Source organism: Pristiophorus japonicus, chromosome 2 (genome assembly GCF_044704955.1).
Source record: "Pristiophorus japonicus isolate sPriJap1 chromosome 2, sPriJap1.hap1, whole genome shotgun sequence".
In the NCBI taxonomy this organism is placed as follows: domain Eukaryota; kingdom Metazoa; phylum Chordata; class Chondrichthyes; family Pristiophoridae; genus Pristiophorus; species Pristiophorus japonicus.
Window position 1 is genome coordinate 151954317 of NC_091978.1, and position 24586 is coordinate 151978902.

At 43.7% G+C, this 24586-nt stretch overlaps 1 protein-coding gene across 2 annotated transcripts; it reads right to left on the bottom strand.

Annotated features, from left to right (window-relative positions):
- Positions 1-1446: 1446 nt before the first annotated feature.
- srd5a3 (steroid 5 alpha-reductase 3) lies at positions 1447-20949 on the bottom strand. Of its 2 annotated transcripts, none has more exons than XM_070862920.1 (5): positions 20689-20949; positions 15602-15753; positions 14015-14206; positions 9436-9567; positions 1447-2371 (listed from the first exon to the last, which is right to left on the bottom strand). In XM_070862920.1, the coding sequence occupies exons 1-5, from the start codon at positions 20901-20903 to the stop codon at positions 2112-2114; spliced, it is 951 nt and encodes a 316-aa protein (XP_070719021.1). In that variant the 5' UTR covers positions 20904-20949; the 3' UTR covers positions 1447-2111. The 2 variants fall into 2 exon arrangements, with proteins under 2 accessions (XP_070719021.1, XP_070719032.1); XM_070862931.1 differs by lacking the exon at positions 20689-20949 and adding an exon at positions 20625-20663.
- Positions 20950-24586: the final 3637 nt, after the last annotated feature.

The window sequence follows — 24586 nt, forward strand, 5'->3', positions numbered from 1 at the left end:
TTTGAGGATGTAACTAGCAGAGTGGACAAGGGAGAACCAGTGGATGTGGTGTATTTGGACTTTCAAAAGGCTTTTGACAAGGTCCCACATAAGAGATTGTTGTGCAAAATCAAAGCACATGGTATTGGGGGTAATGTACTGACGTGGATAGAGAACTGGATGGCAGACAGGAAGCAGAGAGTCGGGATAAACGGGTCCATTCAGAATGGCAGACAGTGACTAGTGGAGTGCCACAGGGCTCAGTGCTGGGACCCCAGCTCTTTACAATATACATTAACGATTTAGATGAAGGAATTGAGTGTAATATCTCCAAGTTTGCAGATGACACTAAACTGGGTGGCGGTATTAGCTGTGAGGAGGACGCTAAGAGGCTGCAGGTTCGGTGAGTGGGCAAATGCATGGCAGATACAGTATAATGTGGATAAATGTGAGATTATCCACCTTGGGGGCAAAAACACGAAGGTAGAATATTATCTGAATGGTGGCAGATTAGGAAAAGGGGAGGTGCAACGAGACCTGGGTGTCATGGTTCATCAGTCATTGAAAGTTGGCATGCAGATCCAGCAGGCGGTGAAGAAGGCAAATGGTATGTTGGCCTTCATAGCTAGAGGATTTGAGTATAGGAGCAGGGAGGTCTTATTGCAGTTGTACAGGGTCTTGGTGAGGCCTCACCTGGAATATTGTGTTCAGTTTTGGTCTCCCAATCTGAGGAAGGACATTCTTGCTATTGAGGGAGTGCTGCAAAGGTTCACCAGGCTGATTCCAGGGATGGCTGGACTGACATCTGAGGAGAGACTGGATCAACTGGGCCTTTATTCACTGGAACTTAGAAGGATGAGAGGGGATCTCATAGAAACATATAAGATTCTGACAGGTTCGATGCGGGAAGAATGTTCCTGATGTTGGGGAGTTCCAGAACCAGGAGACATAGTCTTAGGATAAGCGGTAGGCCATTTAGGACTGAGATTAGGACAAACTTCTTCACTCAGAGAGTTGTTAACCTGTGGAATTCCCTGCCACAGAGAGTTATTGATGCCAGTTCATTGGATATATTCAAGAGGGAGTTAGATTAGCTTACGGCTAAAGAGATAAAGGGGTATGGAGACAAAGCAGGAAAGGGGTACTGAGGGAATGATCAGGCATGATCTTTTTGAGTGGTGGTGCAGGCTCGAAAGGCCGAATGGCCTACTCCTGCACCTATTTTGTATGTTTCTATGTTTCTCTCTTAGCTCAGAGAAAGGAAATAAAAGCAGCGGGAGAGAACTATCAGGCATTATAGACCTTAGGGAGCTCGTGTCGTGCAGAGCATTACCATGCTTCCACGTGCCATGGAGAGAGCTGGGAATTCTCAATGGGAGGCAAGTATAATAAGTTACAGTATGTTTGTGTGTGAAAGGCAAACATTACAAAAAATGATACAGGAAGTAAGTGTGACATTTGCAGGAAGTGTGCACTGTATGTACATTTATTTTCTGACAACACAGCTATTAATTATCACTTAAGCATTCAATCATTAGTCACAATTATCGTACAGATGTCATGCATGAACTACATGGAGCATTTTGGACGATACCCACCAGATCTATAACATACTGCATTGATAATTGCAGTGTTTTTATAAACATTATAAAAATATAATGTTCAGAATTAGAGCAAAACAAGATCAGGAAGATCGAACATGATTCCTGAAAGGAATGTACTTGATGGGCTGAATGGTCTTCTCATTCTTGTTCACAGCATCACAGATAAGAAAAGCAAGACAGCTATTAGGACTCCCAACACTGGGGCTCAACTCAAAATCTCTTAATGTAATTAAAAGCCCAGTTAAAGCCACTCCTTTTGAAGACTTGCCTTCACATGAAAGTTTAGCTTGTCAATTATAGCAACAGGACTTTTTTCTTTAACGGTGCCCTATTACACAAATTCAGGCATTAAAAAAAATATTTCCAATTCAGCCTCAAAATTCAACCTCAAAAAAGCATTATCTGAAGGAAAGAATGTATAATAAGTTTTAAAGTTGGCCTTAGTGAATTTTATCGCATCAAATACAATAAAATAACACAAGATGTATCAAAATATGCAAGTATAGAGTACTGTATATGAAAATAGTATTAAAATATAAAAGGTATGAATGCTTTTCGTTTTTTTGGGTAGGTGTCAAATTTTTTCACATAGAATTCATGGCATAGGATTGCCATCATTGCATGGCTGAATAACACATACAACACAACAAACCACCAAGTAAGGTGTCGTCCTTCAAAGGTCATGCTTATAGCAAGGTAGATCAGCAGCTCGGCCAGGTAATGTGGGCAGGAAACTACTTCAAACCAGTCACCGTAGGGGATGCTATGCCTGAAATGAATCACTTCACCTATATATAAATCAACAGAAACAGTTCATTATTTAAGTACACCAAGTAAATCTTAGTATAGCTTATTGTTTAGCATGCAAATTTTAATTTGAAAATTATTTTAAACACCTAGGTGAATGCTTCATCCCTTAACCCTCTTCAGAAGGGAAAAAAGAGAAACATAAATTGAGACAAGTTGCTTTTTGAAAGGAAAAATCTCTCTAACAAATAATATCACCTGGCAACAGAGATTTGGAGCAAAAAAAAATAAATTACATTTTTGATTGTCTAAATGTAACCAACAGAATATATGCTACAGTCTCTGAGGAAAGTATGGTGGTTATTACATTGGAAAAGCTGGATGTCTGCATCCTACATAAGTTTCTACTGAATATCCACATCTATACAGTTAAAACTGGTGATGAAAATACAATCAGATAAATTCTGGAGGTTCCGATCCCTTGGGGGGTCCGAACCCCGATGCTGGGCGTTGCTGGTGGGTGAGCTTGGGGCCGGAGGGAAGCACACCTGCTCTTCCCAGCCCACAAGGAATTCTCCCCAAGCCCCGGGATTCCCAGCCACCTGCAGTAAAAATCGTATTTAAAATACCAACCCGCCTCCTGGCAGTGGGTTGGCTGCCCTACCCCCGACCCGTCTGAGTAAAAGATGAAAGTGGGTGGGTTGGGGTCAGGTATTAGATTTTTACAACCATCACGCCCCACCTCCAACCCACCTGTTTTTTCTCTGAAAATTACAGCCCTTCTCTCATTACTTCACAGAAGTTATTTTCACTAAATCTCCTCATTTAACACATGGTGTCTCTATTAGTTTCCACAACTGGGCAGCGAGTGCATTGGTGTTTCCACATTCCATACCAGGTCGTAGAATGTGGCTTTGCACCTGTGATTTCCTAAGCACTGAATTTCTGATCTCAGCCATGCCATTAGGAGAAAATACCCAGGAAAGGCTGGACATTTTTCCATTGACAGGAAAGACAATCAAAAATCACAAACAGAGAGCTTGAATCAACCTGGGCTTACGCTTAGCTGGTGATCTACATATCTTGCTAAGCTATGAGCCTTGTCTGTCTACATTCCTGTCATGTCTGTACATTTTGTTTGTAGCCACCACATGGTGCTGCTCAGGTATAAAAGGTCAGCCATTTTGAGAGTCAGGCACTTTGGGCCTAAATAAAGCAGAGCCAAGGTTGTACCTTGCTTAGTTAAACAGTACTCAGTTTGAAACTTTATTGCATAAATAACATTTGGCGACGAGAATACAAGAACCTTTGTTTGCAAAATGAGCACAATTGGATTTTTAGAGCGATTCGTGGAGGGAGAAGATTGGGCAGACTTAGTGAGCCATTTGAACCAGTACTTCATGGACAACAAAATGAAGGTGGTCGACGATGCAGGTCAGTGCCAGGCCATGTTCCTCACTGTGTGTGATTCAAAGAATCTACACGTGCCTAGTGATCCAACAGAGAAAACGTACGAGGAGATGTACATTGGTACGGGAGCACCTCAAGCCAGACGACGGCATCATCATCTCAAGATACAGGTTTTATACACACGTTCAATCGGAGGGCCAGAACGCGGCGGAATTCGTTGCTGACCTGAGACGTCTAGCGGGACCGTGCAAGTTTGGGACGGTGTTGGCAGACATGCTGCGGGACTTCTTTGTTATCAGTATCAACCACGAGGTGATCCTGCGCAAACTTCTGGCGGTGGAGGAGTTGGTTTTTAAAAGGGCCATCCAGATCGTTCAATCATGTATGACGATGGACAGGAGTCCAAAGCAAATATCGGTGAAGAACCGAACCTTGGCAAGTACAGTCAATGCGATTGATTCGGCGTTTGTCACAGTGGCATATGGCAGGGCTTACCCGGCTGCATTCGCAAAACCTGTGGCTGTCCAAAGTCCGCCAGCGGGAATGTATCCGACTTCTCCGTGTTGGCGTTGTGGGGGAAATCATCGGCACCAGCAGTGCCAATTTAAGTAATATAGTGTCTGAGAGTGGGGCACCTCCAGTGCAAGTGTCCGCAGTTGAGCAAGTGAGTTGCGACATACCACATGGAGGATGAGAGTCAGACTAGCACGGATCCGGATACGCAATCCGAGATGCCAGAGGAGGAAGTGTATGGACTGTACACCTTCATAACCAACCGTAAACCAATTTTGATTAATGTGAAGTTTAACGGGATACCGGTAGCGATGGAACTGGACACAGGGGCAAGTCAATCGCTCATGAATGAGAGGACATTTTATAAGCTGTGGGATACTCATACTGTGAGGCCAGGCTGAGCCCTGTTACCGCCAAGCTGCGCACGTAAACCAAAGAATCGATAAAGGTGAATGGCAGTGCACAAATTAATGTGTCATATAACGGTGCGGTTCACGAGTTACCGCTGTGGATTGTTCCAGGCAATGGCTCAACGCTGCTCGGCAGAAGCTGGTTGGAGAAATTCAGATGTGACTGGACTGACATAAAGGCGTTGTCATTGGAGGAAGATACACGTGCCCAAGTATTGAGCAAGTTCCCTCGCTGTTTGAACCGGGTATCGGCAACTTCACGGAAGCCAAGGTGCAGATCCACGTGGACTCAGATGCAAGACCCGTCCATCATAAAGCTCGGGCAGTGCCGTATATGATGAGGGAGGAGGTCGAAATTGAACTGGACAGACTCCAACGTGAAGGGATCATATCACCGGTCGAGTTTAATGAATGGGCCAGCCACATTGTTCCTATGCTGAAAAGTGATGGCACAGTCAGAATCTGTGGAGACTACAAGGCTACGATCAACAGGGTTTCGAAACAAGATCAGTACCTGTTACCGAAGGCTGATGACTTGTTTGCGATGCTAGCCGGAGGGAAGTCGTTCACAAAACTGGACTTGACGTCGGCCTATATGACACAGGAGTTGGTCGAGACATTGAAGAGACTTACGGCATTAACACGCACAAAGGACTCTTTATTTACCACAGGTTCCATTTCAGAATTCGCTCGGCTGCAACAATATTCCAGAGGAATATGGAAAGTCTACTGAAGTCCGTTCCCTGAACCGTCGTGTTCCAAGATGATATCCTGATCACCGGTCGTGACTCCAAGGAACATCTGAACAACCTGGAAGAGGTTCCACTGTGTTTCGATAGAGTGGGACTCAGACTGAAACGCTCGAAGTGCATCTTTATGGCACCGGAGGTCGAATTCCTTGGGAGGAAAATCGCCGCTGACGGCATCAGACCTACTGACATAAAAACCAAGGCCATCAAGAATGCACCCAAGCCGCAGAATGTGACGGAGCTGCGTTCATTCATGGGTCTACCCAACTACTTTGGTAACTTCCTACCTAAATTGAGCAGCTTACTAGAACCACTGCACATGCTATTGAGAAAAGGCGACAACTGGATGTGGGGCGCATGGCAAGACAGAGCTTTCGAGAAAGCCACCAATCTGCTTTGCTCGAACAAGCTGCTGGTACATTATGATCCATGTAAACATTTAGTTTTGGCCTGTGACGCATCGCCATATGGAATTGGTTGCGTACTCCAACAAGCCAATGAGTCGGGGAAACTTCATCCTGTCGCGTATGCATCCAAAAGTTAGTCTAAAGCGGAAAGAGCCTAGAGCATGGTAGAAAAAGCTTCAGTGTGTGTGTACGGTGTTAAAAAGATGCATCAATACCTGTTCGGTCTGAGGTTCGAATTAGAGACTGATCACAAGCCGCTCATTTCATTGTTTTCCGAGAGCAAAGGTATCAATACCAACGCTTCATCCCGCATCCAAAGGTGGGCGCTGACATTATCTGCCTATGATTATGTCATTCACCACAGACCTGGCACAGAGAATTGTGCCAATGCTTTAAACCAGTTGCCGTTGCCCACACCAGTGGTGGAAATGCCACAACCGGCGGATCTAATGTTAATCATGGATGCTTTTGTGAGTGAAGGAACCCCTGTCACGGCTCAACAAGTTAAGACCTGGATCAGCCAGGACCCGGTATTATCGGTGGTGAAGGGTTGCATCCTCAAAGGGGATTGGTCTGCGATACCTAAGCAAATGTGTGAGGAGGCCAAACCGTAAATTCGTTGCAAGGATGAACAGTCTATTCAAGCAGATTGCATATTGTGGGGAAATCGTATTGTAATGCCCAAGAAAGGGAGAGCGAAGTTTGTGCGTGAGTTACATAGAACACATCCAGGTATAGTGATGATGAAGGCCATTGCCAGGTCCCATGTATGATGGCCAGGAATTGATTCTGAGCTGGAAGCATGCGTGCATCAGTGCAACACTTGCATGCAGCTCAGCAAAGCACCAGCGGAATCGCCGCTGAGTCTGTGGTCGTGGCCATCCAAACCTTGGTCCAGGATCTTGCAGGTCCCTACCTGGGAAAGATGTTTTTAGTGGTGGTGGACACTTATTCGAAGTGGTTTGAATGCATAATCATGTCATCCAGTACGTCCATGGCAACCATAGAGAATCTTAATGTCATGTTCGCGACACGTGGTCTGCTTGACATAGTGGTGAGCGACAATGAGTCGTGCTTCACCAGTCAGGAGTTTGGGAAACTTAATCGCATAAAACATGTCAGGTCAGCACCGTTCAAGCCTGCGTCCAACGGGCAAGCTGAATGTGCAGTACAAATTATCAAACAAAACATGAGGAGAGTAACCCAAGGGTCACTGCAGACCCGCTTGTCTTGCATACTGCTGAGTTACAGAACAAGACCCCACACACTCACAGGGGTCTCGCCTGCTGAACTCATGATGAAAAGAGGTCAAGACCAAGCTATCTCTGGTACACCCGGATTTAAATAATCATGTTGAATATAGAAGACAAAGTCAACAAGGGTACCACGATCGTGCAACTGTGTCACACAAAATTTCTGTTAATGATCCTGTATGTGTGTTGAACAAATGGGTCGCTGGTACGGTCATGGCCAAGGAAGGCAACAGAGTATTCGTTATTAAGCTCAAGAATAGGCAAAATTGCAGGAAACACATGGATCAGACAAAGCTGAGGCACACAGATGAGCCAGAACAGTTGGACGAAGAAACCATCGACGACCAACCAACCTACCAGCAGTCTTCAGAGGACTCAAGGGTCATCAGTAAACCCGGAATTTCCATCATGGACCTGTTCAATAAAAATGGACTTGCAATTCCTGACATGGCCACAGCCAGCCCCAACAAGTCAGCCATCCAGCCATCAGCTACAACAGACCCCGCACACTCACCCAAGGCCGGAATCGAACTGAGACGGTCAACCCGGGAGTGCAAAGCACCAGACCGTCTCAACTTGTGAAAGACTGTGATAAGATCTCAGAGGGGGGTATTGTCATGTATGTATATTCTGTTTGTAGCCACCATATGGCATCATTGTTGGAGGCCACTGAGTGGCACGCACATGGTGCTGCTCAGGTATAAAAGGCCAGCCATTTTGAGAATCAGGTACTTTGGGCCTAAATAAAGCAGAGCCAAGGTTGTACCTTGCTTAGTTAAACAGTACTCAGTTTGAACCTTTATTGCATACATAACAATTCCTCAGCCAAAAAATCTTTGCAATGGGTAGAGAAAGAGGAAGTCTTAAAAAGAGAAAGTCTTAAAAAAAAATTAAAAACAAAATTTAGTTTCAACCTCTGGAAAACTTTACCTCCAGAAATTAAAAGTTCAATTGCAGCCCAGCACAGAAAATCACTTGACTTATTTATATTTAATTAAATATATATTAATATCTAACTCTTCCAATAACACCGTGGGTTAAGGCACCACTTAATGTATTTCTATGCAATACAGTCCAGATCATCATCATCATCATAGGCACTCCCTCGGAATCAAGGAAGACTTGCTTCCACTCTTAAAATGAGTCTTTAGGTTGCTGTACAGTCCAATACGAGAACCACAGTCCCTGACACAGGTGGGACAGATAGTCGTTGAGGGTAAGGGAGGGTGGGACAGATTTCCTGCTCGCTCTTTCCGCTGCCTACGCTTGGTTTCTGCATGCTCTCGGCGATGAGACTCGAAGTGCTCAGCGCCCTTCCAGATGTACTACCTCCACTTAGGGCAGTCTTTGGCGAGGGACTCCCAGGTGTTGGTGGGGATGTTGCACTTTATCAGGGAGGCTTTGAGGGTGTCCTTGTAACGTTTCCTCTGTCCCCCTTTGGCTCGTTTGCCGTGAAGGAGTTCAGAGCGCTTGCTTTGGGAGTTTCGTGTCTGGCATGCGGACAATGTGGTCTGCCCAGCGGAGCCGATCAAGTGTGGTCAGTGCTTCAATGCTGGGGATGTTGGCCTGGTCGAGGACGCTAATGTTATTGCGTCTGTCCTCTCAGGGGATTTGTAGGATCTTGCGGTTATTTATATTATATTAAAGATATTAATATCTAACTCTTCCAATAACACTGTGGGTTAAGGCACCACCTAATGTATTACTATGTGATACAGTTCCAGAAGATCAGGTTCAATTTGCACTCTGTGCTACGTTAACAGATCTAAGCCAGAGCAGAAATTGGGGCACTATAATTGGTCTGTGTCACAGTCTGCTAGAGCTTCCACTGCTGATAATCATCCAGTGACGGTGGCTGGAAAATGTTCATGCGTGAATGTTGGAAGATAGGATCACTCAGTGAAACGCTTCACAGTAAGATAGTCTACTGATGCTCAATGTTTATGTTCACACAAGAAGAATGGCATGTGGATGAGGTCTTGGAGGGTGTCTGTGAAACTGTATCACACAAGAATCCGTGAATTGAAAGGAGGAAAGGAGGGAGAAAAAGTAGCCTTTCTGTTAATAACTAAAACTAAGCTGTCTCTTCGCCTTCTGTTCAGTCAGGTCAAATGAATAATTATTACAAGAATCACTGTAACAAACGATACATTAAGTTTTACAAGATGTTGGCCAACTTAAATTACATTCTGCACATTATATATCTGAACTAAAAATATGAAAGCATTTTTATGATTATTAAATAAAAGCAGGTGAATTTATAGAATTCAGAATAACCTTGCTTTCAATGTTATGGATCAGCTGGCAGGTTCACTCAGATTTCTCATTTTACATAAATATTGTGTAACAGCAAAAGTTTTTACCCAATTTGTTCCTTCTGAGGCTGGCCAATATCACATGACTCTTGTGGTGATGAAATGTTGCCCAGAAAAACAGCATTATTCCAGCTGCATGGTACCACTGCCCTTGTGCAAGTAGGTCTTGAATAGTGTATACTACACGAGAAGGAAAAAAAACAGTTAAAATAACAAACATCTACATATTTTATTTTAGGCTGTACCTATACTGCAGCTATCAATTTCAGACCCATATTATTCCTGAACACGATGAAACAATTCCACTGCCTGGGCAGTCAGCTCTCAAAATGTAAACTTTCAAACAGAAGTTTATAAACTGTCCAAATGAACCATCTGGATACTTATAGATAAGTGCAGCTATAACTGGTGCATGAAATGGCTTCCTCAAAGGGTTCACACTTGGCTTTAGTGCGCTCAAGAATCAGATCAGGACATGACCTTTGACTTATATTGTCACTTTAAAAATGGTACCATTTAAATTATATTACCTCTCCTCATTCTCCCTACCAAAATGCAATACTTCACATTTCTCAGTGTTAAATTGCATCTGCCATGTGTCTGCTCATTTCACCAGTGTGTCTATGTCCTCCTGATGTCTGTTACTATTCTCCTCACTATTTAATTCATTTCTGAGTTTCATGTCATCTGCAAACATTGAAATTATGTGCTGTATACCCATGTCCAAGTCATTAATATATTTCAAAAGAGCAGTGATCCCATTACCGACCTCTGGGCGACAACACTGTAAACTTCCCTCCAGTCTGAAAAACAACCATTCACCACTAAACTCTGCTTTCTGTCTCTTAGCTAATTTTGTATCCATGCTGCCACTACCCCATTAATCCCATGGGCTTTTATTTTGTTAACAACTCTATTGTGTGGTACTTTATAAAGCGCCTTTTGAAAGTCCATATACACAACATCAACGCACTACCTTCATCAACCCTCTCTGTTGCTTCAAAGAACTAAAGGGACAAAAACTGATGGAACTGATGCTGCAGTAACAGTAAGTGGCTCCCAGGCTGTAGATTAATTTTCAGTCTGGTTCAGGATACGTAGTCAAGTGGAAAATCCATGAGAAACTATAAATTGGATTAATTAGCTATATTATAGGATACCAACCATCAACAGTCAGCTGTGCCCAACAGAGTACTACAGAGTTTAGTTCTAGTATCTCTGCTGTTCATGAACATTCCTTAAGTTTATAAATAACACAAGGTTATTAGGGACCAAAATGGAGATCTATTGGTGGAGGCAGAAGGCATGGCTGAAGTACTAAATGAGTACTTTATATTTGTGTTTAGCAAGCAAAAGGACTTTTTCAAAACCATGGTAAACAAGGAAATTGCCGGGATACTGGATGACATAAAAATAGATAAAGAGGAGGTACTAGAAAGGCAGGCCGCAATCTTCCAATCCTCCTTAGATGCAAGGGTGGTGCCTAAAGACTAGAGGATTTCAAAGTTACACCCATGTTCAAAAAAGGGGAGAAGGATAAACCTGGCAATTACAGACCAGTCAGTTTAACTTCGATGGTGGGGAAGCTTTTAGAAACAATCATCCGGGAGAAAACTAACAGGCACTTGGACACGCATGAGCTAATAAAGAGTCAGCATGGATTTGTTAAGAGCAAATTGTGTTTGATTAACTTGATTGAGTTTTTTGATCAGGTAACAGAGCGGGTGGATGAGGGCAGTGCAATTGATGTTATATACCTGGACTTTCAAAAGGCGATTTTATAAAGCACCACTAATTAGGCTTGTTAGCAAAAGTGAAGCCCATGGGATAAAAGGAGCAGTGAGCATGGATACAACATTGGCTAAAGGATAGAAAACAAAGAGTTGTGGTGGATGGCTGTTTTTTTTTTTTGGAGGGAGGTATACAGTGGGGTTCCCCAAGGTTCAGTAGTAGGACCACTGCTGTTGTTGGTATACATTAATGTCTTGGACTTGGGGATAAAGGACACAATTTCAAAATTTGCAAATGACACAAAACTTGGATGTGTAGTAAACAGTGAGAAAGATGGTAATCGACTGCAAGAAGATATCGACAGGCCAGTGGAATGGGTGTAAGCATGACGGATGCATTTTGGTCGAAAGAATGAGGAGCGACCATACAAACTAAATGGTACAATTTTAAAGGGGGTTCAAGAGGAGAGAGACCTGTGGGTGCTTGTGCACAAATCTTTGAAGGTAGCAGGACAGGTTAACAAAGAAAGTGTGATCCTGTGCTTTATAAATAGAGGCATAGAGTACAAAAGCCAGGCAGTTATGCTAAACCTATAAAAAAACACCAGTTCACCCCCAGCTGGAGTATTGTGTCCAATTCTGGGCACCACACTTTAAGAAGGACGTGAAGGTTTTGGAGACGGTACAGAAGAGATTTACAAGAATGGTTCCAGGAATGAGGGATTACAGTTACGTGGATAGACTAGCAAAGCTGAGGTTATTCTCCTTAGAGCAGAGAAGGCTATAAGGAGATTTGATAGAGGTGTTTAAAATTATGAAAGGTTTAAATAGAGTAAATACAGAGAAACTGTTTATGTCATGTATTTTATTGTTATTGTAATTAATGGCTGAAGGGTCAATAACCAGAGGGTACAGATTTAAGGTGTTTGGCAAAAGAACCAGAGGCGACATGAGGGAAAAGGTTTTTATGCATCGTGGTTATGATTTGGAATGCACTGCCTGATAGGGTGCTGGATACAGATTAAATAATAGCCTTCGGAAAGGAATTGGATAAATATTTGAAGACGAAAAAATTGCAGAAATATGGAGAAAGAGCAGAGGAGTGGGACTTATAGTATGCTCTTAGATGCAATGGGACAAAAGGCCTCTTTCTGTGCTGTACAAGAAAACAAGTGTTCTGAGGATAGGCTTACTGTGCAGATTTATACAGTACTGCCTCCCAACAAAACCTCTAAGTTGTGTACTGCATGCAGTGGCACTGAGCTATATAAACCAGCAGGTTTCCATAATTTCATCATTGCTCAGTTAGCCCAACTCATCTGAGGCAAAAACTGGGCCTTTTTCTTATTCATTCGCATCATGTGGGCATCACTGGGTAAGCCAGCATTTATTGCCAATCCGTAATTGTCGTTGAGAGGGTAGTGGTGAGCTGCCTTCTTGACAACTGAGTGGCTTGCTAGGCCATTTCAGAGGGCAGTTAAGAGCTGTGGCTCTGGAGTCAGGATTTTAAAAGTTTCATCATGTGGATGGCAGAAAAATGCCACAGAAAATGCCATGTGTAGAGTGCTTTAATAAGTCAATATAGCACAAGGAGTAATTAAAATTAGTGGGTGGGAAATCATGGGGAGCATTTGCCCTAAATTCTTAACATGCTCTATGGTAAGCAAAGCTCTACACTGAGTGCAAATGTGTAAAGTTACCCTGTTCATTCTAAGCAGGTTATACAGACAATTTGAGACCACACATGGAGTACCGTCCACATTTGGTTATAGTAGGTGACAAGACAAAGGCACTGGAAAAGATACAAAGAAGAGCATCACAGATGGCACTACATCTTAAATCTATGAGCTATGGAGGAGGGAAGTACATTGTTTCTAAATTGTGACAGGGATTAGTTGGGTACATGTAGCTAAGACATTCCTCTGAGACCAGAATACATGATTTATTTCTTAAAAAGTAATAAGATCCTTATATTCTTCAAGATTAAATTTACACATTTGGAGGGGATATAAATATAGGAGATATGGACGATTGACAAAATGAGTGACATAAAGCCACCCAAGATAAAGGAAAATTAGATACCCAATAGCAGAAATTGAAAGGAAAAACAAATGCTGACATGGAGAAGTGCGAGACCTTCAGAGAAAAATTTAACTGTTGGGCGGGAGACAGAGGTTCTTTCAACAACAACAACTTGCATTTACATAGTGCCCTAAAACAGTAAAATGTCCAAAGGCACTTCACAGGAGCGTTGTCAAACAAAATTTGTCACTGAGTCAAAGAAGGAGATATTATGACAGATGACCAAAAGCTTAGTCAAAGAGATAGTTTTAATAAGTGACTTAAAGGAAGAGAGAGACAGAGAGGTTTAGGGAGGGAATTCCAGAGCTGAAGGCACGCCACCAATGGTGGAGCGATTAAAATCGGGGATGTGCAAGAAGCCAGAAGTGGAGGAGCGCAGAGACCTCAGAGGGTTGTAGGGAGGGGTGAAGCCATGGAGTTTTGAAAACAAGGATGAGAATTTTGAAGTTGGGGCATTGCCGGACCAGTAGCCAATGTAGATCAGTAAGCACGGGGTGATGGATGGACAGGACTTTGTGCCAGCTAGGATAGGGCAGCAGAGTTTTGGTTGAGCTCAAGCTTATGGAGGGTAGAAGATGATACGCCAACCAGGAGAGCATGAGAATAGTCAAGTCTCGAGATAACAAAAGGATTCAGCAGCAGATGAGCTGAGGTAGGGGAGGAGACGGGCAATGTTACGGAGATGGAAGTTGATATAAAGTATTTATGCCTTATGCCCAGAAAATAGCCATTTTATTTTATAAATTTTGGCGTTAGCTGAAGTCAATTAAATATAAGCTATCCACCTACATATTTAAATGTATATAAAAACTCACCTTTGGTTCCAAGAAGGGGTCCTTCACAATGCACTGTTAAACCAACAAGCACATAATAAACCAAACCCCAGCAATATTGTACTGGATGAACAACTCCATTTGAAAACACAGAGATAAAGAAGCTCTCGAAAAGACGTCGAACAGCCTGTATGCACAACATCATTTGAACCAACAGAACAGAAAATTCATCACCTGAAAAAGAAACATAAAGCTATTAAAAAGAAAGTATGTTTAAAATATCAACCAGTAACTGTCCTTGGCCTTGTTCATATTTCTCCAATAGTGGTGTTTGCCTTAGCTCAGTAGCAGCACTCTTGCCTCTGAGTCAGAAGCATACGCTGTTGGAAGCCTTCAGAATGGCCCACAAGTCCAAGTTTCGTTTGCTACAAAATCACTTTCACTGGCGCAGAGTTGGGCTATATGCCAAACTACTGCCCAGCTAATGCCCACAAAACCCTTACGCCTGGTAAAAGCTGGCATAGAGCATACTTTTATCAGTGTAAGGGTCAAAATAAATGTTAAAAATAAAATGTTATAAATGATTTAAACATTCACATATATTTAAAATTAGTTTAGGTAAATTTTTGACTGTTTTAAAATGTTCAAATTTATTTTTCAATAAATGTAATTGTTATTTTAAATGCTTAATTAAAGGGTCTTTTAATTAATTTTGAACATGTGATCATTTACTTTTATTTAAATGGTGTGAAATTTTATTTATTGGGGATTTCTGTTAAGCTTATGGGGCTTGCGAACTGCATGCGTCCCTGGGATCCGTGGACCTTTACGCAGGCATGCACTTGAAGGCCCAGGACTGGAGAGTCCGAAACTCGGGAGACACCAGGTAAGTTTGTATGGTTTTTTCGGTTTGGAGGCGTACGCCAGCAGTAAGCTTCCAATCGCAATTTCCGGGCCAATAACATTGTGAAGGTTTAACATTTAATGGGGTAGTTAACAGCAATTTTACTGTGGAAAAGCCCATGTTTTCATCAGTTTCACTGATTTCAGAAATTGCACTGATTGCCGGCTATGGGGGCGGGTTCCAGTGCGCAGCCTGTGTCGGAACAGTGAATGACTGACTACAACTTCAGGATTTCCAAGTTTAGATGCACATGCGCTAAATCCTGAAATTGCGGTCAGTATCAGAGGGATAATAACAGCGAACGCTGACAGTTCTCCGTCATTATCTACCGCAAATTCCGTGTAATGTTATCAAAGTTAAGGAGTGGAGTCAGACACAGACATTTGGTTTACCTATTCCTATATAAATTAGTGAGAATGTTTGCTTAAATGTAACTTCATTGAAATTACATTGTACCATAAAGATAAACTTTTTAAAGGTGTGCTGGATAAATTATAGTGAGTTCTAGTTATCCAATTCCAACACATCAATTTTATTTTTCAATTACCTAATAGATGTCTCCCATTCTTCCGATTTCGTACCTGAAAGAACTATTTTCAAAAGGGTATAGCTCCAAAGGGATTATTATTCCTTACTATCCAGCATTGTTAATACACTGTCCCAGTTATAATCAGCCCGATAATTTAGCTTTTTTGTGTAGTAACAAAAAGTACTTTAATACTTACCAGAGTTTAAGTGTAATACACTTCCACAAAAGAAGCTGAGCAGTCTTTGAAGCCATATTGGGTAAGGGTGACCCAGAAAAAGACTTCGGCAAGTAATTCCAAGTAGAAGCCCATTCCAGATCACTGAAACCACGTAGAAATGAGCAAACCATCTATGGAAAAAATAGAAAAGCAAAGTCATCCTATTAACTGTAACCATATCCAAGGACAAAATTCTTTTAATGAAAAAGTTCTATGCTCATATAGCAACAGATGTTAATTGTTGGAAATTGACTATTTTCTCCTTTTTACACCTATCAGGAACAAACTCCCAAAGATCATCTTGCAGCATAGATTCAATGTAGAATAGCTCTGACCCAGCAAATTGGCTTCGATCCAAACTTACATTCATTAGTTATTTTTTCCTATTTCCACATTCTTACAGGACTGTCTTAGTTAGAAACATAGAAACATAGAAAATAGGTGCAGGAGTAGGCCATTCGGCCCTTTGAGCCTGCACCACCATTCAATATGATCGTGGCTGATCACTTTTGCAACTTTAGTACCCCATTCCTGCTTTCTCTCCATATCCCTTGATCCTTTTAGCCGTAAGGGCCACATCTAACTTCCTTTTGAATATAGCTAACGAACTGGCCTCAACAACTTTCTGTGGTAGAGAATTCCACAGGTTCACAATTCTCTGAGTGAAGAAGTTTTTCCTCATCTCGGTCCTAAATGGCTTACCCCTTATCCTTAGACTGTGACCCCTGGTTCTGGACTTCCCCAACATCGGGAACATTCTTCCTGCATCTAACCTGTCCAATCCCGTCAGAATTTTATATGTTTCTGAGATCCCCTCTCATTCTTCTAAATTCCAGTGAATATAAGCATAGTCGATCCGGTCTTTCTTCATATGTCAGTCCTGCCATCCCGGGAAACAGTCTGGTGAACCTTCGCTGCATTCCCTCAATAGCAAGAATGTCCTTCCTCAGATTAGCAGACCAAAACTGTACACAATATTCAAGGTGTAGCCTCACCAAGGCCCTGCTCCTATACTCAAATCCCCTCGCTATGAAGGCTAACATACAATTTGCCTTCTTCACCGCCTGCTGTACCTGCATGCCAACTTTCAATGACTGATGTACCATGACACCCAGGTCTCATTGCACCACCCCTTTTCCTAATCTGTCACCATTCAGATAATATTCTACCTTCCTGTTTTTGCCACCAAAGTGGATAACCTCACATTTATCAACATTATACCGCATCTGCCATGCATTTGCCCACTCACCTAACCTGTCCAAGTCACTCTGCAGCCTTCTAGCATCGTCCTCACAGCTCACACTGCCACCCAGCTTAGTGTCACCTGAAAACTTGGGAGATATTACATTCAATTCCTTCGTCTAAATCATTAATGTATATTGTAAATAGCTGGGGTATCAGCACTGAACCTTGCAGTACCCCACTAGTCACTGCCTGCCATTCTGAAAAGGACCTGTTTATTCCTACTCTTTGCTTCCTGTCTGCCAACCAGTTCTCTATCCACGTCAATATATTAGCCCCAATACCATATGCTTTAATTTTGCACACTAATCTCTTGTATGGGACCTTGTCAAAAGCCTTTTGAAAGTCCAAATACACCACATCCACTGGTTCTCCCCTGTCCACGCGACTAGTTACATCCTCAAAAAATTCTAGAAGATTTATCAAGCATGATTTCCCTTTCATAAATCCATGTTTCTATGTTTCTAACTTGGACCGATCCTGTCACTGCTTTCCAAATACGCTGCGATTACATCTTTAATAATTGATTCCAACATTTTCCCCACTACCGATGTCAAGCTAACCGGTTTATAAATCCCTGTTTTCTCTCTCCCTCCTTTTTTAAAAAGTGGTGTTACATTAATTACCCCCCAATCGATAGGAACTGATCCAGAATCTATAGAATGTTGGAAAATGACCACCAATGCATCCACTATTTCTAGGGCCACTTCCTTAAGTACTCTGGGATACAGACTATCAGGCCCCGGAGATTTATCGGCCTTCAGTCCCATCAATTTCCCTAAAACAATTTCCTGACTAAGGATTTCCTTCAGTTCCTCCTTCTCACTAGACCCTCGGTCCCCTAGTATTTCCGGAAGGTTATTTGTGACTTCTTTGTGAAGACAGAACCAAAGTATTTGTTCAATTGGTCTGCCATTTCTTTGTTCCCCATTATAAATTCACCTGATTCTGACTGTAAGGGACCTACATTTGTCTTCACTAATTTTTTTCTCTTCACATATCTATAGAAGCTTTTGCAGTCAGTTTTTATGTTCCCTGCAAGCTTACTCTCATATTCTATTTCCCCCATTCTAATTAAACCTTTTCTCCTCCTCTGCTGAATTCTAAATTTCTCCCAGTCCTCAGGTTTGCTGCTTTTTCTGACAATGTATATGCCTCTTCCTTGGATTTAACCCTATCCCTAATTTCCCTGGTTAGCCACCTTCCCCGTTTTATTTTTACACCAGACAGGGATGTACAATTGTTGAAGTTCATCCATGTGATCTTTCAATATTTGCCATTGCCTATCCACCGTCAAACCTTTAAGTATCATTCGGCAGTCTATCCTAGCCAATTCACGTCTCATACCATCGAAGTTACCTTTCTTTAAGTTCAGGACTCTAGTCTCTGAATTAACTGTGTCACTCTCCAGCTTAATGAAGAATTCTACCATATTATGGTCACTCTTCCCCAAGGGACCTCGCACAACAAGATTGCTAATTAATCCTCTCTCGTTATACAACACCCTGTCTAGGATGGCCAGCTCTCTAGTTGGTTCTTTGAAGTGTTGGTCTGGAAAACCATGCCTTATACACTCCAGGAAATCCTCCTCCACCATATTGCTACCAGTTTGGTTAGCCCAATCTATATGCAGATTAAAGTCACCCATGATAACTGCTGTACCTTTATTGCACGCATCCCTAATTTCATGTTTGATGCCATCCCCAACCTCACTACTACTGTTTGATGGTCTGCACACCACTCCCACTAGCGTTTTCTGCCCTTTGGTGTTCAGCAGCTCTACCCATACAGATTCCACATCATCCAAGCTAATGTCCTTCCTTACTATTGCGTTAATCTCCTCTTTAACCAGCAACGCTACCCCACCTCCTTTTCCTTAGACTGCCAACTTAGTGCCAAATTGTGCCACATTGTGGTCAGTTTTGTGCTGTTGACACCTGAAAGTAGATTGAAACTTCTTAAACTTATGTTACTTAGGACCCTTGCAGCAGGAATATTTCTATTGCCTCAGTTCAAAAGGAGGAGAAAATAATTTTTAAAAATCCAACTTTTATGATGATACAATTTCCACTTTTGAACACCGTATTCTCAGGTCAGGTACAAAACAGACATGAAGCAGAATTAAGGCCTATTTATATTGCAGAATACTTCAGGACACATCTCTGTAATATTGCCCGAAGATCTGGGTGCTGTGGAAAGTGCCCATTTACACTGGAAGGCAAGATTCCACAGGACTAAACAATAGCAATCTGTGCACATACAAGTACAGTTGTACTAAAGACTATATTTATGACTTTTGTTTCCTGGCCACTATTCTTTCCCCCATAGCCTGTGAAAATAAAATGTTGACCTGGATAGTGATTGGACCCACTGGCAGACAGAAATAATGACTCCTGTAACATCCATCACTTCAGGTGGGCCTTGAAGCCTCTGGAGGTAGTACTGCCTTCTTGAATGTATAGCTCTGACATCAGCAGAAGTATATTAAAGTAAATGGGATATGAAGCTCCTTCTACTTTACTCTTTGTAACTGCCATTGCAGAAGGGCTTCCCATCTGAACTAATACCAGATCATTTTGCTTCCTATATAAACTATTTTTGACCTGCTTGTACCACTTAGTACTGAATTACTGGCAATTTTACCCCTCATGCTCACTGGGAACTGAATTGGATCCACTCTAATTCATTTCACTCTAGAATCCTTACAACTGTCACAGGAAACTTTCATCCAATAGTCTGAGGTGAATTGAACTCAGAGATGAAAAGGACAGCGTGCTAACCCATTAAACTACTCAGTCACCTATAGCAATGTGTTAGTCTAGCTCATACTTTTCTTAAAATCTATCTAATAATTGTGAAACTTTCCAAGTTATAAAATGCAAAATAGTACCAGCATGCAGACTGCAGAATCTCAATATAGTGCCAAATCGAAACAGTCAGAGGTGTGGCCATGATCACCTGGTTATCGTTAGAAAGTGTCCCTTATGGCCATGTTTTCTTTCCACACAGCCCTGAAGGCAGGTATTTATGCCAGAGTACAGCCCTTCAGTACTTCACCAAATCCATAATTTTGCAGCTTGGTCAGCCAATGTTGGTGAGGTATTGGACATAGAAACTACAGCGGAACCCAGCCCAATCCTGTCCTAGCTGCTGTCCACCCACACGGGCTTCCAGCAGTCATCAACAGGAACCTGAGATGCCGTGAGCAACTGTAGTATCCTCCGCTGAGACAATATCAAAAATAAGAGTCGCTATTAACTTGTGGATCAATTTTATGCAAAAAGAAAAGACTTGCATTTATATAGCGTCTTTTCAGTCTTGGGACGTTCCAAAACGCTTTACAGCCAATGAAGTACTTTTTGAAGTGTAGTCACTGTTGTAATGAAGGAAACAAGGCAGCCAATTCGGGCACAGCAAACAGCAATGAGTTACATGACCAGATAATCTGTGCAGTGATGTTGGTTGAGGGAACTCCCCTGCTCTTCAAAATAGTGCTATAAGATCTTTAATGTCCACCTGAGTGGGCAGACTCCGTTAACTTGTCATCCCAGAGAAGGCAGCAGTGCAGCACCCTCTCAGTACTGCTCTAAAGTATTACCCGAGATGTTGTGCTCAAATCTCTGGAGTGGGACAAGTCTAGAGCAACACAGCGACCCCTAGCTGTGCGCAGGAGCAGTAACAGTTCTGTGACACATCCCGGACTTCCGGTCACAATCAGTAAAGGAAATACTGTTCTGGTGAACAAGTGAGAGTTAAGCACCTGAGTTTTAATAACGCCTTGCTCTCGCTTTGCATGGGCTGCACAGGTCGGGTGTTACTGTTACCTTTTCGGGAGGTCCAAGCGCTGGAGCCAGGGCGGCCGCAGGAAGAAATATTGTTTGCTTTTACCGTACCGCATGAAATCCTGAAATAAAAGCGAAAGGATCCCGGAACCCGACCACACATTGTGAAAAATCACAAAGAAAAAAAACATCGCGGCGAAAACAAGCCAAATAGCGCCAATAAAACCCAGCCCGGACCCGGAGAACATCCCGTGCATTGCGAGAGTCGCAGCGAGCCAGAGCGGAACCGGGAGCGCACGCCCAGCCTCCAGCGCTGAGTAACTCAACCTTAACATTCACCCTGTGACATTCACCATTCACCCTATGACATTCACCCTGTGACAATTCACCCTATAACATTCACCATTCACCCGATGTTACAGGGTGGCAGGGTGGATGTAAGAGACCTTACAGCAGTAGTTCGTAGAAGAGCAATGGAGGTGTTTTGACCAATATATAACGCACAATCTGCATCACCAAAACACATTATCTGGTCATTATCCCATTGCTGTTTGTCGGAGTTTGCAGTAATGAGTTTAATAGGAATGTAGGAAATGCTTGAGACAAAATAAACAAGGTTTATGCAAATATATACTCAGAGACATGGACTATGTACAGCAAGCACCTTGAAACACTGGAGAAGTACCACCAACGTTGCCTCCGCAAGATTCTGCAAATCCATCGGCAGGATAGGCACACCAACGCCAGTGTTCTCGCTCAGGCCAACATCCCCGGCGAACACGCTCGATCAGCTTCGCTGGATGGGCCACATCGTCCGCCTGCCTGACATGAAGTTCCCAAAACAAGTGCTCTATTCAGAGCTCCGATATGGCAAGCGAGCCCCAGATGGACAGAGGAAACATTCAAGACACCCACAAAGCCTCCTTGAAAAAGTGCAACATCCCCATCGATACCCGAGAATCCCTGGCCCAAGACCGTCCAAAGTGGAGGAAAAGCATCCAGAAAGGCGCTGAACACCTCGAGTCTCTACGCCGAGAGCAAGCTGAAGCCAAGCATTGAGAGTGAAAGGAGCATGTGGCAAACCCAGGCACCCCAACCTCCCGTTCCTCCAACCACTGTCTGCCCCACCTGTGACAGAGACTGTAGGTCCCGCATTGGACTCTTCAGTCACCTGATAACTCATATTAGTGTGGAAGCAAGTCATCCTCTACTCTGAGGGACTGCCTAAGAGAAGAATTACAGGTGAATGTTATATAGTAAATGTTACAGGGTGAATAATGAATGTTACAGGGTAAATAGTGAATGTTGCAGGGTGAATGGTGAATGTTATAGCTGAATGTTACAGGATGAATGTTACAAAGCCCTCATTTAAATTTGAATGGCGAGCTGCCAGTATTAGTTGCACTTCTTATATGCAAATAGTCATCTGGTAGGACACGAAATCCAGCAGGGCTGCCACTTTTTTTTAAAGCCAACCTGCATCTCTTTAAAAGGGAGGTGGAGTTCTGGCCCATGACAACGACACATTGCAATCACCTCAATGGATGTTGCAGCTGGGCTTCTTTGCTGGAGTCTGTGGCACCAGTCATCAGCCGGTCCAGGCAGCGGGCGGTCGTTCAGCCTGACTGCCTGCCTCTCTTCCGTGCCTACATCCGGGTCAGGGTGTCCCTAGAGATGGAGCACGCGGTGTCCACCGGTACGCTCGTGGCCTTCCGCGTGAGGTGGGCGCCGGAGGGACTGGAGTGCATCATCACCCCCGGCAACCAAATTTTAATTTGATTTTATGTTTTAAAGTTTAATTTGTTTTAATTGCCGGTGTTTTTAGTGTCCCCCTCCCCTTTTATAGGGGGCACTTGGAGAAAAGACTATGATTTTATGCCCCAAAAACCCACAAAAATCACCAAAAAAAACAACAAAAAAAAGGGCCGTGTGAAATGTTTGTCGTGTCCCCCAGATCGGAGGGCACTTGATCTAATGTTTCTTTTGTTTACTCAAAAAGAGTTGTGGCACCAGTCATCAGCCGGTCCAGGCAGCGGGCGGTCGAGGGGGACGTTCAGCCTGACTGCCTGCCTCTCTTCCGCGCATACATCCGGGCCAGGGTGTCCCTAGAGATGGAGCACGCGGTGTCCACCGGTACGCTCGCGGCCTTCCGCAAGAGATGGCCGCCGGAGGGACTGGAGTGCATCATCACCCCCGGCAACCAAATTTTAATTTGATTTTATGTTTTAAAGTTTAATTTGTTTTAATTGCCGGTGTTTTTAGTGTCCCCCTCCCCTTTTATAGGGGGCACTTGGAGAAAAAATATATAATTTTAGTGCCCAAAAAACCCACAAAAAAAAACAAAAAATACAAAAAAACCAAAAAAAACAAAACAAAAAAAAATGGTCCTTGAAAATGTTTGGTGTGTCCCCAAGATCGGGGGGCATGATTTAATGTTAGTTGTTTTTCTCCTAAAAGAGTTGTGGAGCTGTTGGAGGCATGGCCTGTTCATTTGGAGCTTGGAGCAGTGAGGGAAGGAGCTCCCTGCTTTGGCTCCTGCCTGAAGGCCTGTGAACCAGAGACCAGCCCATGAAGAGGAGGAAGGGGCTTCATACTATTCACCATCCAGAGGGAGAGGAGGAGAGCAGAATTCAACACTTTTATACTGCTGCGGAGAGTTGGAGATAGGGGGAAAAAAGAACAACATCCAGTGTGGAAGGAGGGAGAGCCACTCATATTCTACAGGTGGGTATATTTTGGTGCAGTCCCTGAAAAGACTTTGTTGTATCGGTGGGTGGAGAAAGAAGATTGAATCGGGGTGCCAGAACATCGCGGGGGGTGTGTGTGTGTGTAAGTGTGTGTGGGGGTCTTGCTTACAACTAGGCCCCACACACCACTGAAGCACCCCTCCCCCATTGCCTAGCCTGGGTTAGCTGGAGCTACCTGGGTGAAGAATTGTTAATACCTCAATTAACATCGTTGGGAGTGCTGTGCCTGGGTGGCTCCAGCTGCCCCAGGTGAAGACATCCTCTCCCCCCACCCGAAGACCATCCCAAAGACTTTGATTTGTTTTTACCATCTGGGGGGTGCACACCAGCAACACCCACCCATCACTGTGAGGGGAGACCTGCCCTCACAGCTTCCCTCTTTCCTACCCCCCTCACTCTCTCTCTGTCACTCTCTCTGTCTCTCCACTCTCTCTCTGAGAGCCCCTTTCCTCCTTAATTTAAAACTATTAAGAAAACTGAGCAGAGGGAGCAAGGCCCCTCCCAAATCGTTAACTGGGGAGAGGTGTGCCTCATTAAGAGCTCCCTCTGCTCAAACACCAACGAGGCCATTTAATACCTTTAAGGCCTGTGACTTTGGGGTGGGTGTAGCCCTTAAAGGGACCCCGTGATGGCGACTCCATCCACGCCAGTGGCAGGGCCAGCAAAGATGTACGCGCAGGCGGCGTCTGCATCCATGGCGCCTCCTGCGCCTCCTGCTGCCCTGCCACCATTTAAATTAATTACCAAAAAACATGGGGTCAAGAGCATTGAGGAGTGCGTGCGGGCGATAGCTGGGGTAGTCGGCCCCTCGGCCATTGTCGCAGCCTCCAAAATGTCTGGGAAGGCTGTGTTCTTCCTGGGGTCGGAGCGGGCGGTGTCCCTGGCCCTTGAAAAGGGGCTCACGGTGGGCGGGGCATTCCTGCCGGTGGACCCTCTTGAGACCACTGCGCAGAGGGTCATCATTTCAAACGTCCCGCCCTTTGTTCCCGCTGAGCTCCTCCTCCCTCACCTACACCAACTGGGGGAGGTAAGGTCAGGGATTAACCCAATACCGCTCGGCCTCAGGGAGAACAGCCTTCGCCATGTGTTCTCCTTCTGCCGCCAGCTCTTTGTCCGGCTGGTGCAGGCGGAGACGATGGAGGGCATTTTTAATGTGGTGCACAAGGGGACTGCCTACCACGTCTTCTGGACGT

Excerpts from the sequence above, each read along its gene's own strand:
- srd5a3 (XM_070862920.1), bottom strand. The coding sequence starts at position 20,903 with ATGCACGGGATGTTCTCCGGGTCCGGGCTGGGTTTTATTGGCGCTATT. Across the intron at positions 15,754-20,688 it reads CGCTTGGACCTCCCGAAAAG|ATGGTTTGCTCATTTCTACG; the intron begins GTAACAGTAACA and ends TTTTTTCCATAG. Across the intron at positions 2,372-9,435 it reads CCTCAGAAGGAACAAATTGG|GTGAAGTGATTCATTTCAGG; the intron begins GTAAAAACTTTT and ends ATTTATATATAG.